This window comes from Gracilinanus agilis, chromosome 2 (assembly GCF_016433145.1).
Source record: "Gracilinanus agilis isolate LMUSP501 chromosome 2, AgileGrace, whole genome shotgun sequence".
In the NCBI taxonomy this organism is placed as follows: Eukaryota; Metazoa; Chordata; class Mammalia; order Didelphimorphia; family Didelphidae; genus Gracilinanus; species Gracilinanus agilis.
This window is the reverse complement of record NC_058131.1, coordinates 610,511,603-610,531,754: the sequence shown is the minus strand read 5'-3', so window position 1 is coordinate 610,531,754 and position 20,152 is coordinate 610,511,603. Positions and strand designations below refer to the sequence as shown.

At 40.5% G+C, this 20,152-nt stretch overlaps 1 protein-coding gene across 1 annotated transcript; it reads left to right on the top strand.

Annotated features, from left to right (window-relative positions):
• Nucleotides 1-6,393: 6,393 nt before the first annotated feature.
• LOC123234235 (zinc finger and SCAN domain-containing protein 29-like) lies at nucleotides 6,394-16,775 on the top strand. Its single transcript, XM_044660163.1, has 6 exons — nucleotides 6,394-6,795; nucleotides 11,649-11,775; nucleotides 11,991-12,752; nucleotides 13,146-13,604; nucleotides 14,897-15,004; nucleotides 15,400-16,775. Exons 1-6 carry the CDS (start codon nucleotides 6,394-6,396, stop codon nucleotides 16,419-16,421), a joined length of 2,880 nt encoding a protein of 959 aa, XP_044516098.1. The 3' UTR covers nucleotides 16,422-16,775.
• Nucleotides 16,776-20,152: the final 3,377 nt, after the last annotated feature.

Genomic DNA, 20,152 nt, shown 5'->3' with positions numbered 1-20,152 from the left:
TTCAGAACTTTTTGCCAAAATCTTACCACTGCCCATCCTGGTCATTGGAATGCTATCTGTACTTTGAAGAGCTCAAAACAAAACAAAACAAAAAAACAGGTCAGGAATGGAAGGTCAGGCAATGTGGATCATGTAGCTGGTTCTGCCAACAATTCACTGCATACTTCCCTATCTCCTTCCTTGTGCCTAAGATTTCTTCCTGGTAAAATAGGAAGAATATTTCCAGTTGTAAGGAGAAAGACATCTGCAAAATGGGTCATATTGTTCAGAAAGAGACCAGAGATCCAAATGAGCACTTGTTCTTTTACCCTGGCTTCCTTGTTGCTATGGTGCCTTCATTCCATTCTGTTGTGCTGCCACTAAGTATTTTCTTCTTGGATTAAGTATATTAGATTATATCTCTAAGGTCAAGGACAGAGATTGGGCAATACAGCTTTGTAATGAAAAGAAGAGGGATAGACATCAAGGTAAAGCCTTTTTCTGTCTCTGGAATATGCCAAGAGCACAGAGAAGGCATGGAGTGAGTGCAGACTAGACCCAGACTGTACTCTTTTGAGAGGGGCTAGGCCTTCCTGATTTGGAAACTTATAAACTGAAGTGAATTTAATGGTAGCCCATTGTCTAAACTAACCATGTAGTAGCCTTGCCATAGTAAAGAGCCTACAATGGGGAATGGAATGTTTTGTTGAGAATACATATAGAATGGAGTAGGAGCCCTTTTGAGACCCAGTAACTTCTACTACTGGTGGTAATAATTTTCTTCCTCATATAGTGGGAGACTGTTGATACTTCCCTCACTGCTGGAGGAAACTTTTTTTTTCACTTACACCACACACAGATATGTAGCCCTATAATAATTTTATAGTAACTCATTCTATGCACTTGTATTTCCCTATAGACTATGTCTCTTGTATACCCAGCTCTAGAATTCTATCAAGTAGTTAATTGCATACTAAAAACTTATTTCTAAGGAAATACTGGTGATCATGTCATCTGGTCTGAGTTTAGATCCAAGTGGGAAGTCCTCCTGTGACTTGTGTCCATTTTTTTGTGACACTGCTATGGCCAATATGCCCGTGGTCCCTGATTCTTGCAAATGAAGACAGTGGAAGGAGAACAGCTGAAAGGGGCAATTATTGGGGTTGGGGATAGGCAGAGAAGTCATTTCTGGGAAATATGAAGCCGTCTCCTCCCTCTGCACATGGAACCTGGACTCAAGATGAGTCCACAGGTCCATGGTCCTTCATTCTCTTAATAAAGTATTCCTATCCCTCTGTTGACTCAGTCCTTTAACTTGTGTGGTTCAAGATCATGTGTTTCTATATCAGGAAGCCCCAGTCAGTGGATTAGGATTATGAAAGCCTATCTAATAAAACTAAGCCAGTTGTCACTGCTGCCACTCACAACCTTCCAACCTGTGATGGTTTGCCAGGAATCCTGGTAGGGTAAGGAATACAGCTGGTATTTATCTCCTTCCTTATTCAGGGATTTGATTATTAAACTGCTTCACTCCACTCCCACATTTAGTGACTACTATCATTCTACAACCTTCTTTCCTGTCCCTTTTCCCCTACCAAAATATCACTAATGTTTCAGAAAAATGAAAGATAGCTCCAGTTCACAGAAAGGTTTGGGACCCCTCTTATATATAGAATTTGCCACCAGATAGCCCCAACTCATGGAGCTAGCTGGCCGATTAGAGCAAACGTATGAATGTGTTCACTGATAGCTATTCCAGAACCCTATGTAGTGCCTTGCACCAAATAAGCGATCAATAAATATTTGTTGATTGATTTTTCTCTTAATAGCTTTTGAGAGGAAGGGAAACAAATCAGAGGACAGGACACTGGCTTTCCTTAAGCAGTCTGATCATGTTTCAAAAGGGTTCATTCTCTTAGATAATGTATAGTCCATTTTTTTTTGTCATTGCTTCATTTTCAGCAACAGTTTAGAATTATGACCTGGAAATTGATTTGGGATTTTTTTTTTTTATAAATACTCTCTCTTTGGTGTGTGATTTATTTGGCTTTTGTAAAACAGAGCTGGCCCTTAATTGTTCATCTGATTGATTTTAACTTTGCATTCTTTGTAACTGGCCTTAGTGAATGTATTCAGAGCTAAATACACTAACCAAATAAAGGCACATATTGAAACAGTGTATTTTAAACAGTCACCCTACAGTTCTATCATATCCTTAAAGGCCGGTATAAACCATTTATCAGTTTTAAAATGTAACTGACATTACGAGCACCTAACATTCATTTCTCTTCTGCCTCATAATTTAAATAACCAAAGTCCTCAGATGATAGGATTGGATTAGATGATCTCTAAGCTTTAGCTCTGAGTTGTATAAGGGTAATATAGTCTTAATAGCTCCATATAAAAGTACCTCTAAGAAAGTCTGCCCTTATTTTTATTAGTTTTTAAGGTTTGAGGCAAGTCCTAATGAAAGTATTTAATTACTTATTAGTCATTTTACATTACCCCAGGTTAATTCTAGCAAGTGAAAGATGTTGCCAAGTATTGGTGGTAGTGGCTTGGTGGCCTGGATACTTGACATGTAATTGGACATAAAGATTTCTCAATAAAAATAAACCACTGCATGTTTATAAATAAATTACAAAACAATTGCATTTTAAAAAGAAATTATCTATATTACTAAATCAGTGAGAAAATCTAAAGAGGATGGATTACTAACTGAAGCAGATGTCTGCTTAATTTAATCTGTCAGTTTTAGTTTCCTGACAGGTTTTTACAGGTTTATCCACATTCTGTCAAAACTATGCTCCATAGCTTATGATTAGTTGCACTCTTATGCTTTATCTTCATTAACACATATTCAGCTTAGAGTTCTTCCCAAAAATTGTTCTTTGACAAAGAATCTACATCTCAGCAGTCCCTCTTAAAGAACTGCATATATGCCCAACTACTTTAATAACAAAGACATTAAATCTAAACAAAATTGAGTTTTTTCCATTACCATTTTACATACCACCATGTTTCCAAATCACCTTATAGTCCTAATGAGTTTGTGAATTCCAATAGTCATCATTCACCCGACCCCTCCCAACTCATATTAAAACTTTTTGTGGAATCTGCCCTCCTAGTTGACTCCTACTGCTTTTGCTACCTTTAGTTAAGGAGCAGAAGGACTATCTAGGTGTTTTCTTCAACTGATCCTGTTTCAGCAGTTAGTGATCATTGGGTGACCTGGTCTCCATGGCAACTGGCAGCTTGTAAACAGGTGAGTTGTGTTCTACAAGGATGAACTATCAAGGTTTTGTTGAAAAACATCCTCGGAATGAGGAGTTTGCAGTTCACTGATCACGGTAAAACCAGCTTTTTTCCATGACAGAAAAGCCCAATCTGGATGGAACACAGATGGTATCCAATGTCTCAGTCCTCAGGTATTACACTTCAAAACATCATTAACTCCAGAAATGGAATCTGTTCTTTCTCCTGAAGGCATGCGATGAAATGCTTTTTGGAGTTTTGTGTGGGTCTACAGTCTCTATATTTTATTTTGTTCCCTATCACAATTCTTACTTGCTTTAAAAGATTCAGAAGATCTGAGGAGGTGCCCATGCATTGAAAGATGCTGAATGTTTGGGGAAGGAAAAACCCAGCATTGGTTTCTTCCATTATAAATGTTCTACAGATGTTGTATCTGCATAGCAAAGACCTTAAAATTCAAAGTTGACATCCCATTCATCCATTTAAAGGTTCTGAATATATAGAGATCTTAGTCAAAATTTCTGAAATGACAAAAATGAGCTAGCCAGAAGATGTATTATGGCTCAGATTTCTCTGGTAGGGGCTCAAATGTTGTTTGACTATCACTGGGTTGCTTTGCACCTGGTGTTCAGTCCAGTCAGTGCCCACCCATATAAAAACAGCCTCCAAAAGATTACAGGATTCAGAATTGGAGAAAATCTTAGGGACCACCAAGGCCAACCCCTCACATACTAGTAAAGAAGGTCACTGAGGATGCAGGATGAATAACCATAATCACAAGCACTTAGCACCTGTGCAGAGCCCTGTCCCTTACCACTCCCCTTCTTTAAGTGCACAGAAATGGTAGGGATGGGAACCAAAAGATAGGAGCCCTGGGCTTGCAACAGGAAAAGGAGGAAAAGAAAAAAAAAGTTCAGCAGCTTTGCATCCTCTAATACTTATACCTTCACAGTTTTCAAATCACTTTCACATACATTATCTCACTAACTGCCCAGTGAAATAGGTCGTGACAGGCCTCAATGTACCCTTATCATGTGCGGAAACAAGCTTAGAGAGGTAAAAAGATCCCAGTCAAGGCGACAGTAAGTTAATGGCAGTCAGGATTAGAGTTCAGGTCTCCTGGGTCCCAGGCTAGTGATCTTGGCACCTGGCCAACCTGCCAGTTTCTGTAAGGTCTTATTATATCTCCTTTTTTTCCGCTCTCTCTTTCTCTCGGTCTGAGCCACATGGTGAGGGCTAGGCTTCACTAGAGGCGGCAGCGGCACCTCCCTCAAGCATTCCACCTGGAGTCCTAGGAGTAGACATCTCAAAGAGCATGTAGTCCAACTCCTTCATTTTACAGACAAGGAAACAGAGGCCAGGGAAGTGAAGTGACTTGCCCGTGGTCACACCGCGAGTTCGTGGCATTCGAATACAGCTGTTCCGTCTTCAGGTCAGAGGCGCTTTCCACTGCAGTCGGCTGCCTCTAGAAGCACACACACGTCTCCGGCCGGGCCAGGCCAGAGGACAGACACGCTGGCCTCGCTCGTAGCGGCGCCGAACCACAGTCAGTCGAACTAACGAATGAATGAAACCGTTACTGGGCGGGGCTCTCGCTCTCCGGGCCACCGCTGTCAGGTCTGGACTCCACTTAGAGGACCAGGCCAGGCCAGGCCGACCTCGCCCCCTACTGGGGCCGCCGCTCTAAACTCCAGCGGGGTCAGCCGAGGGAAAAGTCACGGGGCGACGGACCACCCTAACGGACCCGGCAGCGAAACGACCTGCTAGGTACCTGGGAACCTTCTCCTCCGATGATAGGTCTGGACTAAAGCGCACTTGACGTCACTCTTTTTCTATTGGCTAGTCTTGCGGCGAGTGCACGTGAAGGCCTTTGGGAGATGTAGTTGCTTTGATTCCGCCGGGGACCCTTGTTTCAGGGCCTGCATTTCCGCTTCCTGTGTTGCGGGGGCTGTGTCCTTCTGTCTGCTCGGAGCCTTAAACTGAGGCTGTGTGAGGGGCTGGCGAGTAGGCCGAGGGGATCGCGGGCTCCCCGAAGAGCTGGCGTCCCTCGGGAGTGAGCAGATCTCCCCGAGCGGTGTGGGACTCCGTCAGCAGCATGGGGAGGGGGCCGGGTCAGTGAAGGCTGGATGCTGCTCGGGCCGCTCTGACACTGTCCGGGGCCTTCAGGCTTCAAGGGGAGGGAAGGGGAGGTGGGCTTCTCATGAGGCAAGCTCCGAAACTCTCCGGTTCTGGGCAGGGAGGGTTCCCGGAGGCAGCAGCCCTCCTGGCCCTCGCTTCCTGGCTTTCAAAACCTCCAAGGCTGCCGCCCCCCGTCCCCCCACCCCTTTTTTCTTTTCCCAGTGGTTCGTCCTGCGGCCGTGGCGTGTCCGTAAGCCTTCTGCGTATTTTACGTAGGCTTCAAACTTCTTCAGTTAGCTGACGGGCTCAGAAAGAAGTGGTCCCAAGTGTACACCATAGATCTTCCAACGAAAGACTGGGCACATGTTAACCAAAGAAACCTTTCTCTGTTAGAACTGTCGAGTTTGAATCACCTAATACAAGTTTAAACCTAGAGTCCATAATTTATTTATGGGGCCTTAAGCAAATCACTTGACGACTTCTGACAAACTTTTCTTATCACACCACGCTGTTTCCAAAAATCTTTTTCAGCATTACAAATCAATGATTTATTGACTCATTCACAAAAGCCCGAGACCCAAGAACAGGTTACAGAGAAGCTTGGGCAAATAATCTGCCTACCGGTTAACTAGGATCTAGAGAGCCTAGTCTTTCCTAAAATCCACCTCCCCGTTTAGGTGCTGCTCTCCATGGTGCTGTCTTGTATGTCATCTCAAAGTTATTTGGGGTTCTAATTGGTAGTTCTGGATGAACATGACTAAGCTATCATAATGGAGGGAAAGGTAGAGACTGGTCTTTCTCTGTTGAAGAGGGCTGGGAGAGGAGGAAACGAGGAGAAATTATATGCTGTTCTCCAGGGATGTGGGATAGATTAATATTCCTCAGGTAACATCTGTTGATGCTATTGTGTGTCTCTCTGTACCTAGAGCCCTCTGGAAGAGTTTCTCTCAGTGGTGCCTAGCCAGAGGCAAGAGTTACCTTGCCAGGACAAAAAAGGAAGAGATCTGACAATAAGAACAAAACCTCTTCTTAAACTGGACAATGGCTGTAGTTTTGGACCCCCAGGTTCAGGCTTCTCGAACACAAGATGGGTTTCTAATAGTGAAATTGGAAGATGATTCCCACTGGCATCAGAAATCTTTCCTTCATAGCAATGACTATGGCCCTGAGGCTTCCTGTCAGCGTTTCTGGCAGTTCCACTACCAGGAGGCAGCAGGACCACGGGAAGCTTTGAACCAGCTCCGTGAACTCTGTCATCAGTGGTTGAGACCAGAGAAATGCACAAAAGAGCAGATTCTGGAGCTGCTGGTGCTTGAGCAGTTCCTGACTGTTCTTCCTAGAGAAATCCAGACCTGGGTTAGAGAACAGCATCCAGAGAATGGAGAGGAGGCGGTGACCCTGGTGGAAAATTTGCAAAGAGAACCTGGCAGATCAGCGATGAAGGTGAGAATTGAGATACTTTTATTTTATGAAAATAGAGCTAAGTGAGCTACAGTCTTCAGATGGAGGCAATGTGGGTAAAACATGGTACATTACTGTTTCATGTTCACTGGGGTAATTTTGATGCTTGGCTGGCAGTTTCTCTTGCAGTGTTCAAAGAATATGACCAGGGAATACATAGAATTTTCCTGACATCTTTCTTGCTGTCTGCTAAGGAATGGGAAACTATCTTGAAAGGACCCGAATTCCACTGTTACCAATGAAAATACTACTTGAAGCAGATGTTGTTTCATTTTTATTTCATCAGTGCCTAGAATGCCTAGAAATGTCTTACAAATAATTCAGTGAATCTGTGAATTCATTGATGTGAGTCCTCTCTTCAGTGGTGCAGATCACAACCTAACCCTGCCTTATATTCTGTGATACCCTTGTTCATGTCTTCCACGGTGGGGTCTACTTAGTAGGTTCTACTGAGAATTTTTTGCTATATCTCTTGATATTGCAGGTATACCAGAGTAGATGAATGGCCCATTGGTTATCCTTTGTTCTTACTTACTTATGGCTTGCTTGTCTCTTTTCCTAGTCACACATTTCATTATGAAATCTTTTTTTACTGCTTATCTTGGGCAATTCTTCACTGGTAATACTTTGCAGAATGCTTATATCTACCAGGTCTCTTCATGGCTCTTTAGGTGACTTGCAACTTTCATTCTCTGGAGACTGGTATTCCACGACTCATACATACAACACCAGAACAGTCTTTTTTTGGGGGAGGAGCATGAGTCATTAAAAGAATTGCCCAGTTTCCTAGTTGCAATCTAGACTACTCTTCCTATTCCTGTTCAATTCTGGGACAAGCTCTTTGTCCATTTTCAGTGTTTTTTTAAGATGTATTGCATTGATGGAGCACATTTATTGTTTTCAATTTGGTTATATGTTATTGTCTGGACAATAGGTATTCTTCATCCATTTGGTTTTTCTTGTGTTGGGCCAAACACTTTTTTAGAAATAATTTTTATTTTTTAGAAAAGTTATCCATAGTTACATGATTCATGTTCTTACTTTCCCCTTCACCTCCCCCAACATAGCCAACGTGCATTTCCACTGATTTTAATATGTGTCATCGATCAAAACCTATTTTCAAATTGTTGATAGTTGCATTGGGTGGTTGTTTCAAGTCTACATCCCCAATCATGTCCGCCTCAACCCATGTGTTAAAGCAGTTCTTTTTCTTCTGTGTTTCCACTCCTATAGTTCTTCCTCTGAATGTGGGTAGCGTTCTTTTCCATAAATCCCTCAGAATTGTCCTGGGTCATTGCATTGCTGCTAGTACAGAAGTCCATTACATTCAATTTTACCGCAATGTATTGGTCTCTGTGTACAATGTTCTTCTGGCTCTGCTCCTTTCACTCTGCATCAATTCCTGGAGGTCTTTCCAGTTCACTATTCCTTTGTGCACAATAGTATTCCATCACCAGCATATACCACAATTTGTTCAGCCATTCCCCAATTGAAGGGCATAACCTCATTTTCCAGTTTTTTGCCACCACAAAAAGTATGGCTATAAATATTTTTGTACAGGTCTGTTTATCTATGATCTCTTTGGGGTACAAACTCAGCAATGCTATGGCTGGATCAAAGGGCAGGCATTCTTTTATAGCCCTTTGAGCATAGTTCCAAATTGCCATCCAGAATGGTTGGATTAGTTCACCACTCCACCAGCAATGCATTAATGTTTCAATTTTGCCACATCCCCTCCAACATTCATTACTCTCCCCTGCTATCATTTTAGCCAATCTGCTAGGTGTGAGTTGATACCTCAGAGTTATTTTGATTTGCATTTCTCTAATTATTAGGCCAAACACTTTTTAGTAATTATGGATCTTGTTTTTTTATTTAGGAGGCTTTTGCAATGTTCCTAGGTTTTATATAATCATCCACAAACTGGAACACCTGGTGGACTTCATTATCTGTAGGATATCCTTCTTTCAGTTGGAGTTTGTACTAGACATCCTACATGACGATAGCAATACCATTAAGCAAATATACATCTAACTTTTTGCTTCACTGAATATCAAAAATCTGTGTCTGAACAAATCTACCTTTCCTCTTCTTCCTTATCCTTTGCAACAGATGTTGGTACATAAGCTGCAATTATTATCATGGTGATCTTTTTACAAATGCTCATTATGATTGCTGCAAAAATGAATGATCAAATGCTCCATGAAATGATGTTTCTTGTTTCCTTTGGATGCATGATAAAAGCAATTCTGCCAACTTCTTTACTTATCTCTCTAAGGAAAATTTATACACAAGCCTTCCTTTCAACTACAATTTCCGTTTGTCTTATTTCCTTGATACTGGGAATGTCAAGATTGTCATGATCTAGTTCCTCCAGGAATATGACCATTCACTTGTCACTGGACAAAAAAAGATTTCACATTTAGAATATCTATAGTTAAGGTTTAAAATCTAAAGACTGTGCTTCTTAGTACTCCCTCCATGCTCCTTTTTATGCTGCTTTGCTATCATCACTATTGAAGGAGGGCACCAAAGTAGCAGAGCTCTTTTATATTTCTTTGTTTCATAGGTGGTCATGGAAAAAAGAATTTATTATCAAATGGCCAGCCTATTAGCAATAAACCTTTACACATTTAGCTAATTTGGGCCTGTGAAAATAGATGATGGCCAATTGCAGGAATCATCTGTCAAGCTTTTCCAGCCTAGTAGAACTTACCCTGCCAGAGCTTATTCTTTTCACTTCCATGATCTTTAGGAAATCAGAGTAACTTCCTTGGCACCATGAAACATCACAGTAGGATTTTATGGAAGGTTTTCACATTCACAAATATTATATTAAATTGAAGGAAGAGAACTTTATAAATGGCAAGGAGTCCATTTCTTAGGGATAACAATATAAATGACAGCTTCTGCCATAGTTATCTTGAAGAAAAAAACTTAAAAGAGCAGTTAAGCAGCTTAGCAAATAGTGTGCTAGACTTGGACTCAGAAGACCTGAGTTCCAACCCTGCCTCAGACACTTACTAGCTATGACCCTGGGCAAGTCACTTAATCTCTGTCTGTGTCAGTTTCCCCATCTGTAAAATGGGGATAATAATACCTAAGTATAGTGAAAACACTGAGTTCCACTGGTATTCCTGCAAATCATTTTACTATTATTGGTATGACTATTTAAGGAGTGCTTAGTAGGAATAGCTAGTATCTCAGGACAAGTAGAAGTGATGTCAGAAGGATGGGTTAGATAAGTTGAATGGCACCTTAGTGCTGAATCTGATTGGAGCAGAAATTGTTGGAGCTGCCATTGAACATCTCTGTATTATTCACTGAGAATTTAAGGAATTGGAACAAGTTTGGTTTTCTATTTTTGTCTTAGGGAATCCAACATAGAATAGTTTGGATGGTTATATTTTAACTTACAAGATTCTGCCCACTTTTAGCAGGCTTTGCAGTGACAGGAATTGTGGGCTTTTCCTAGGTCCCAGTCGTTATGAAAGGGCAGGAAGTACTCACAGAGATGGTAACAACTGCAGAATCAGTACCCAATTCACTAAGTAACCACCTGAAGCAAACACAGACAAAATCCAAATGTACATTCCAGGAGAACGCAGAGAAATTACACCTAGAACCAGAGAAAGAGCTGAGCTGTGATCCTAAGATAGAGCCCCATTCCCTTCAGCAAAGTGGTAAGTAACTAGAAGGAAAAAGGGAACATTTTCTGGAGGTTTGTGGAGTTGTGAAAACCTGGATAGCCTTGAGAGCAGAAATCACATGGGAATATTTTTCTGCCATTTGGACCGGATCATGTACAAACTAGCATAGAAAATAATTTTGGAGACCTATACAGCTGGTTAAAAAGGAAAAGCTATTCTTCGATCTTGTGATGTCATTGTATAGATCCTGAATTGGGAGAGGGAAGTGGGAGTTGGAAGGGGAAGGGTGGTAACAGTTATGTAGTCCCAGTAGATAAGGGTGGGCAAGGAAACCAGGCCTGGTTAGTGACAGAGTCTAATGATAAACTTGGATCCTCAAATGCTATAATTCTCAGTCTGTATTGCAAAACTATTCAAGTGACCCAGTGTGTCACAGAGCTAGAAAAAATATGGTTGGAAATGAAAGGGCAAAATCCATATTGTATCTCATTTCACTTTTTTCACCCTTTGACAAAAAAGCAATAACAGAACCAGTTTATCTCCTTTTTAAACTCATCTGGGTGTGTTGCCATATAAAAGGGATCGGAAACAGAATCTAATGATTCTTTTTTCCTTTAGCTCTATCTGCTTCTCAGGTCCTTGATCTTCCTGTGGAGGCAAGTAGTGGTAACCAAGAGATGGTGGGCAGGTCCCAGGTGAGCAGTTCTTTCCTCTTTGTCCTATCACTGCTATTTGAATATGGTCATATACCATTCCCTCTACCTAGAACTGTTTAAACCATGAGGAATATTGCTCCAGTTTCCCTCCATCCCACCTCCCCCAGTCCTACCCCACCCATATCTAGCAGACAAACCCAACTGTCCTAGAAAATAGGCTTAAAAATTCCTGAACTTTATTACATAAATATTGGTATCCTAAAAATCAGGATCAAGGCTAAGGAACATGTTCTTGCTTTTTATGAAAATTTTTATTTCACCAAACTGACTGCTTAAGTCCTGGGCTTATATACATTTGCATGATTGCTTTAAATTACTTTATGCTTCTTCATTCCTTGTGTGTTTCTTTCATCCAACAGGTTTGGCACACTCAGAATTGGAAATGAATTTTTTTGCTTCTGAACAGGGCAATTTTATTTTTTCTAGAATCAGTCACTTCAGAATGGGACAATTTTTTTCCTTTTTTCAGGAGCTGGTGACTTTTGGAGATGTGGCCATATACTTCTCTCAGGAGGCACAAGGGCAGTTGGATTCAGCTCCACAGGACCTCTGCCAAGATCAAACTCAGGAGAATGATGAGAATGGAGTCTCACAGAGTAAGAACACTCTTCCTTGTTAGACTTGTAAGTTACTGTGCTTCAGTAGGGCTCATCTCCTTAGAACTTTGATAGTGTTTTCTTTGAGCCATAAACAAAATAACAAAGAGGCAACCTTTCCCTCCTCTCATCTTGGTACAGAGGACATTTTAAAATCCCATAAGTTCTTGGTTAGTGCAAACCACTATGTTCTCTGTTTGCTTCCTTGTGAACAGGATTTCCAATTCCCAGAACCAACATGATCTCCCAATTAGAGCAAGGGGGGAAACTGCAGAACCCAGATCTTCAAGGCTGTAAAGAGAAGGAAAACTCACGAGATCCTCAAATGGTTGGAGAACGAACAAAAATTGGTCAGGCACCAGTAATGAAAAAAATCAAACACTGGGAAGAGCTGGAGCATCAGGGCTTGGATGATGAAAAGGTGGCTGGTGTACACTGGGGCTATGAGGAAACCAAAATTTTCCTAGGGATTCTTAGTGAGTCTTGGATTTATGAAAAACTCCGAACTTGTCACAGGAACCGTCAGGTATACCGGATTGTAGCTGAGCGACTTCGTGAACGAGGCTTCCTCCGGACTCTGGAACAATGTCGATATAGATTTAAAAACCTTCAGACAAACTACCGTAAAGCAAGAAGCACCCACACCCCAGGAACCTGCCCCTTCTATGAGGAAATGGATGCTCTGATGAGCCCTCGTGTTGCTGTCACTGCTCCAGAGGTGGAAGGGGATCTTGGGCAGGGAGACCATGATATTGAAAGTGAAGAACTGGAGAGGGATAATTGGGAACATGAAGAGATAGCAATGGCAGGGGTTGTGCTAGAGGGTGGGTCCAGGGAGCTGGACCTGGGCCATCCAGCAGCATCTTTGGAAGAACTGCATTCAGGAGCTATAACAGAGGATTCTGATGGTGAGGAATTGGGCAATGATGAACCGTCTGAAAGCCCTGGTACCCAAACCCTGTTTCGGAGTGCCACAGGTAAGACTATATTGAGAGCAGAAGTTGAGAATTCCTAAATTTTCATGGAATTGGTGATATATTCTCATCCTAATCTTGTATTTCAAAAGTGCTATAGAATCAGGGCATTATAATAGTAGGTAGTTGGAAGGCATGTGTACCAAGATTATACATATGTTCAAGAGCCCTGGTTCATAGGACTAATCAGAACACCCATTACATCAGAATAATTTATGTAAGTAAAAACAAATTCATGTTTTAGATAGGCTAACAAAAGTCTAATCTCAGGTAACAACTACAATTTGATTGATTAGGGAGGAATTGGTGTCGGGGGAGGGATGTTCTGAAAACTTCTTCATCTAACAGACCACACAATATACAGATCTTGTTTGACAGGTCTCAACTTTTCTCTAGGAGTACACTGGGGTTATGAAGAAACCAAGATTTTTCTGGGGATTCTCGGTGAACCTCGTATTTATGAAAAACTTCGGACCTGTCATCGGAACCGTCAAGTGTACAGGATTGTAGCTCAGCGACTTCGTGAATGTGGCTTCCTCCGGACTTTGGAACAATGTCGTTACAGATTCAAAAACCTTCAGACACACTACCGAAAAGCAAGAAGTGGCCACACCCCAGAGACCTGCCCATTTTATGAGGAGATGGATGCCCTGATGAGTCCATGGACAGCCATTGCACCGCTTGATGTCCTAGAAATGGCAGAGGGTCTTCTAAAGGGGAAAGTTGAATCCAAGGAGAACACTGACTGTGAGAACCCAGAGATAGTAACAGAAGTTGGCAACCATGTGGAAGTGGAAGAACCACCAAAAGAGGTCAAAAGCTTTAAGTTAGAGACCGTCTTTAAGAATTCCAGTGGTAAGCAATTCTTTCTATGGGACCCTATATCTACTTCCTAATGGAGGTCTTATTGCAGAGTCATGATCTAGGCATTAGGATTGCCTCATTTGTAATCCTGGCTCTGATATTGTGTGTCAAGAACACTATCTGCTTACTGAGTGGGAATTTAGTCACTTTTTTTGGTACAATTGTCTTTATTATAAGCCAGTGATAGTGAACCTTTTAGAGGCCATGTGCCATGCCCCTTCCTTCCCAGAGACCAAATCCCATGCACCACTGCCCCACTTTACCCCAGAGGGGAGGGAGAAAGAGAGGGGAGTGACCCCAGCACTCCAATCATGGGAGGGAGTAAGCTCTTCCATTGGGCTGCTGGGCAGAGGAGTGGGTGACGAAAGGCATGCATGGAGAGGGGAAAGAAAGGAGCTCCGCCCACATCCCTCTGCTTTTCTAGTAACTAATTCGGGTGGGCACCAATGTGTGTACCCACAAAGAGGTCTCTACATGCCATCGTTTGCCATCGTGGTTATAAGCTGTTGACCTCTCATCATCAAAATGTTCCATATACAAATCTTTCTATTGACTTAGGAGCTATCCTGGGTGAATCACAAAGACTCCTGGGTACTAAGGCTCAAAACAGTGTGATACTGAGGACAGACAAGATTTGGTTTTCTCAACTCAAGAGCATGTTATCATGCTTTCTGCTGATAGAAATAAAAACTATGAAAGCAAAGGGGAATGGGTTAAGAGAATCGCTTTATTAAGCAAAGGTAGAAATTTCACAGTTCCTTGTTTCTAAAATACCTGACAAGTACTGGTATAGGTACTAATATAATTTTCCTCTATCTCCTGAATTCTAAACTATGCCAATATGTCCATTTGCTTTTAGAAGGCAAATTTTTACTATGTCTTTAATCATAGAGCTTATAAATTTTATATCTACATACTAAACTTTCTTAAGTTTCCCTAGATATTTTTCTTATGTTTTTTCATACCTTGTTAGTCTTTTTTTTATACCTTCTATCAAGACATAACCTCAAAGGGGCAGCTGAGTGACTCAGTGGATTGAGAGCCAGACCTAGAGATGTGAGGTCCTAGGTTCAAATCTGGCCTCAGACACTTCCTAGCTATGTGACTCTGGGCAAGTCACTTAACCCCCAGTGCCTAGCCCTTACCACTGGAACCAGTACATAGTATTGATTCTAAGGGGGAAGGTAAGGGTTTAAAAATACATTTTAAAAAATAAAAAAGATATAACCTTAGAATTAATACTAGAGAAATTTCATGGAATTCATTTACTTTTTCTTGAGCAGAACTTCCCATTCCCAAACCAGATTCTAACCCCAAGTCAGAAGTGGGAGAAGAGCTGCAGAATGTCAATTTTCATGATTTCAAGGAAATTCAGAGAACTTCCCATACAGGTAAGAACAAAGAAACAGTCAGACCTGTGGTTGTGAAAACAAAAGAATTAGAACATGTTGGGAGGAGGGGAATTCAAAAGGAGATTTATCTTATTAGACAGGCAATAGCCATACTTGCTTTACTTGACCAGTGCCAAAGTGTCACAAAGAAGAAGGATACTATAAGGAGAAAGGAGTACCTAAGACCTACTCCACTATTATTGAGGCTTGTACTTAGGACAATGGCTGTATATTCACCTGGGCTGAATTTGTAATCTACTTATCATTGAGCACTCATTGGACTCATTAAAAAAACCTCAGCATTTCAAATGCTACAAGCTTCATCCTTAGACTGTATTTATTCCCCTTGGTTCAGGAGATTAGTAACATCTATTTTCTACTCTTTTTTTTTTCAGATTTTGAAATGACTAGTAAGAATGAAAAGAATCCAAGCCAGGAAATTTCTGAGGAAGTAGAACTACATGCAACATCACTAGAGAGCTCCAAAGGAAATGCTTCTCATTACCTTAATTGGAAAAAAGCCCAAGAAGGTGAATACAGAAGTGAAAGGCAATGGGAAATGCTTCCAGGAGAAGGACAAGGACCACCATCTCCTCAGGAAAGAAATTTAGGCAATTTTATAGGACTTCAGGGAACCTACATAGGAGAAAACCCAAACACATGTTCTGAATGTGGAAAAAACTTCAGCCAGAGCTCACACCTTGCTGTACATCGATTAGCTCACATTGGGGAGAAGAAATTACATGATTGTGAGGAGTGTGGCAAGACCTTTAGTCGAAGTTCACATCTTATTTGCCACCAGAGAATACACACAGGAGAGAAACCTTACAAATGTCCTGAATGTGGAAAAGGCTTCAGTGATCACTCTAACCTCACAGCCCATCAAAGAATCCATACAGGAGAAAAACCCTATAAATGTAGTGAGTGCTGGAAAAGCTTCAATCAGAGCTCAAGCCTTATTATGCATCAGAGAATTCACACAGGAGAGAAACCTCATAAATGCAGTGAATGCGGAAAAAGTTTCACCAATAGCTCACATTTCAATGCTCACTGGCGGACTCATACAGGTGAAAAACCTTACCAGTGTCCTGAATGTGGGAAAAGATTCAGTAAGAGTTCTACTCTCACTAGCCATCAGAGAATACATACAGGAGAAAAACCTTATGAATGTCTTGAATGTGGGAAAAGTTTCAGTGATCGCTCAAATCTCATTACACATCGACGAATTCATACAGGAGAGAGACCTTATAAGTGTGGTGAGTGTGGGAAAAGCTTCAATCAGAGTTCAAGCCTTATTATACACCAGAGAATACACACAGGAGAAAAACCCTATGAATGTAATGAATGTGGGAGAAGGTTTAATAACAGCTCACACTTTAGTGCACACCGGAGAACTCATGTCGGAGAGAAACACTAGACTGGCACCATATGTTGAAGAAGTATCAGTAAAATCTTCAAGTTTCAAATACCAGGTAATCAACCCCAAAAGAAAAGCTTCTGTTACATTTAATTCTGTACCACACCTAAAAAAAGACTATAGTATTGAGGTTCAAGCTCAACTGTTCAACCCAACAGAAATAATGTTTCTGTTTTATTAAAGTGTGCACTTGTCTTAGAAAATATTCTTCAGAATTCTCTTTCAGACTGTGTTGAAGCTGAAAACAAGTTTCCAAAGCCAATAGAAACCAGAGTTCTTTACTGGCTCAGTCATCATCTCACTGTATGGCTCCTGTGTGACTGTGCCTTAGCTTCTACACCTCAAATATAGGAAGAGGGCAGTCCTGTTCCTGAGCTCCTCCTTGCTTGGAGAAAGAAGTGTCATCATCATCATCAGTGGTGACAGTGATACTTGTGTAGCCCAGCTACACAACAGAACTGTGAGTGTGCAATTTGAGGACATAAAAGAAGAGAGACCACATCTCTTAGTGTTTCTTCCAAGAAAGGGCAGAAGCAAAGATCAGTATCAGAGGCTGGTTGTCTCTAAACAATTACAAACACCATCTGCTAACTTTCTGTTTATCTAATGAAGTAATGATAACGTATTTAATTCAAGTCAGTAGCCATCATAGTAAGTGCCTACTACACATAAAGCTTTGCACTATGCACTATAAGTAGGAGGTAGAGAAAATACAAAAAATAATTGTTCTATAACATCAGTGCTTCCATAGTGTTGAAGAATTATAGTCTTTGGTTTGAAACCTAGTGTTGTATCTGAGATAATGTAACTGGGTTATATAGGAGAGACAAAGGGAATGTTTCTTATGCTGTGGCAAAGAGTTTTCTGGTATGTGTCCTGAGCAATAAATAAAAAGTAGTGTCTTTAAGAACTGACTTAGTATAAGGATAGGCCTCTGAATCCCCTGATCTATAGAGAGGCTTCCTACCCCACATCATATCCTATGATTGCTACCCATGCCTCATTGCTGAATCCACCAAACATCAAGATGAAGGAAGTCTGGATAGGTTCAGTGTATGAGGTCAGTTGTCACTTTCAGAAAAATAAAAAATTCTGAAGGTGAAACTATTTCCATACCCTGCCTCTAGAAATCTGAAAGTTTTAAGAGGCTTCAGAACCAACAACAATTTACCTCTCTCTTAATAGGACAGAATTCTGTTTTCTTCATCCATTTCTCTAGACCAATACTGATTCTGTCAGCCATACAACTTTTAACAACTTTATTAAAGGATCATTCACCTCCATAAAATTTTTGTTGATACTTGTCAGTATACCCCCTGCCATTCCTTTTCCAGTGTTATTCCTTATTTCACTAATTTAAGAGATTGAAATACCTGAATGCTTGTATACCCTCCATCTCAATTTCTTTAAGGCTTTAGGGTTCTGGATAAGTGCTTACTATTTTTTTTTTGCCTTCAGCAATTTTAAAATGTATCCTTTGGTTACCCATCAACCATCAACCTGGGATGTAAGAAATTTGAGGGGATCTGGGAATCCCAGAAAATGCATATATGTTTTCTAATTTTTTCTACTGTTATAAGAACAATAGTCTTGCATAGTCAGAGGAATCCTATAATAGCCATTAACATTCTTATCTTCACTGTGACTAAATGAAATGGCCTTCCTTTGTGATGGTAGCATGAAAATAGAACCATATTCTCAAAAGTACGCTATCTGAGGTTGCTGACCAAAGTTAAGTTAATTCTAGAAAAGACATGGGAAAAAAACCCATCTGTAAAAAGTTATTTATTTCCTCTAGAAAAGTCATATGAATGAAGATGAAGCAGTGACTAACCTGAAAAGGCTGTAGTCTGCAAAAACAATATGATAGGTTCCTTTTAGCAAAGGAGGTACTAGGTGTCTCTATTTATGGGAAACCTAGAGTTTCTGGGGAATTAAGCAATAAGTTTCCAGTCTGGGCTAAACATTTAGTTTGTTAAGTTTTATGCAGTTCTCAGGCTACATAGTTCTATAATAGGGGCAGCTTGGCCTACACTCCAGATCTTACTCAACTCTGTTTCTGTAATTCTTTCCTGGTAATGAATCTATGAAAGCCAGGATAAAAAGGTTTAGAGGGGAAATAATGTGGTTAGATCTATATCCCTACACATCCAGAATCCCAGAAAGGGCCAGAAACTAACTAGGAAATTCCTCTAAGTGTAACAACTGATCAGCCATTATCATACAGTACCATAATGTGTCAGTCCTAACTTCCCAAATCTGTTCTACCCTGGTGAGTTAAAAATTTCTCATTCTTAGGACTTCCTAATAATCCCAGGATTTTAGCTCCCTCTAAAATAAGAATAAGAGGTTAAATGAGGTCTCTCCCTAAGATTCATAACAGAAGAGCTTAAGTTGTGGAAATCAACCTACCTGTTTCTGGCAGTGGCTGAATAACCATTTTTACCTGAGGTTCCTGAGCGGTTTTATGAAGCTCATGTGTCTCTGTTGGGAAATACATACTTATATGCTAAAACAAGGTCACAACGCTTTTTTACCACTAGAAATGCAGTATAAAAATTTTAGTGAGTTGGCTATTTCACATTGTATATTCACTATACATAGTAAAGTCCATAACCAGATAACTTCTGCTATGGAAAATGGATCTGATGACTGAGATGTCCTTTTTTTTTTTTTTTTTAAACCCTTGTACTTCGGTGTATTGTCTCATAGGTGGAAGATTGGTAAGGGTGGGCAATGGGGGTCAAGTGACTTGCCCAGGGTCACACAGCTGGGAAGTGGCTGAGGCCAGGTTTGAACCTAGGACCTCCCGTCTCTAGGCCTGACTCTCACTCCACTGAGCTACCCAGCTGCCCCCTGAGATGTCCTTTTAAAAATTAAAGAGCTGAAAAGAGCTACCATGTTTTGCTACAAAGCATCTCTTGGTCAGAAATACTAGATTGGGGGAACCAATATGACAGATTAAAATTTTTTTTTCTTTATTCCAGTAACAAATCTACAAATCTAGTTTTCCAAGGTTACATGATTTGTGTTGTCTCCCTCCCCTCTCCTGTAGCTGATAAACAATTCCATTGGGTTTTATGTGACATAGATATTTTTAAGGCAAAACTATTCAAAAGTGTTTCCATGCCTACCACCTGATTTTTTTCACAGAACCTTAAAGGATGAAGGAACCTTGAAAGTCATTCAAGTATCTTCTCCTACAAGATCCCTCTTATGGTCATGCAGTTAATATACAAGTACTTAGCTCACTAAGACAAAGATAGCCCAATTTATTGTTAGGTAATTTTAATTTTGGGCCTAAATTTGACTCCCTTTGACTTCCACCAAGTATTAATTCTGCCCTATAGAGAGAAAATAATTGTATTTTTCACACAATAACCAAATATACTAGGACCTTACTTACACAAACTCAACACATGTGAATTCAGATATACATGATTGGCAATCAAAAAAAAATAATAAAAGTAGAAAAATACACAAAATAAAAATTTTTAATTATGAGCTAAATCATTGTTTTCCCAAGCTGCATAAAATCAAGAAGCAGTTTATTCAGTCATGCTCACTCTCACTTTGAGAAGCATCAATGTGAATCATTACATTATTTTTCACCAAATATTAATTTCCAAATCAGTCTGTCCAGGATTCTTACTTGTAACAAGTTGTGTCCATGTCACAGCAGTGCTTCTCTTTGTTTTTTTTTTTTTTCATTTTTTTTAAACCCTTAACTT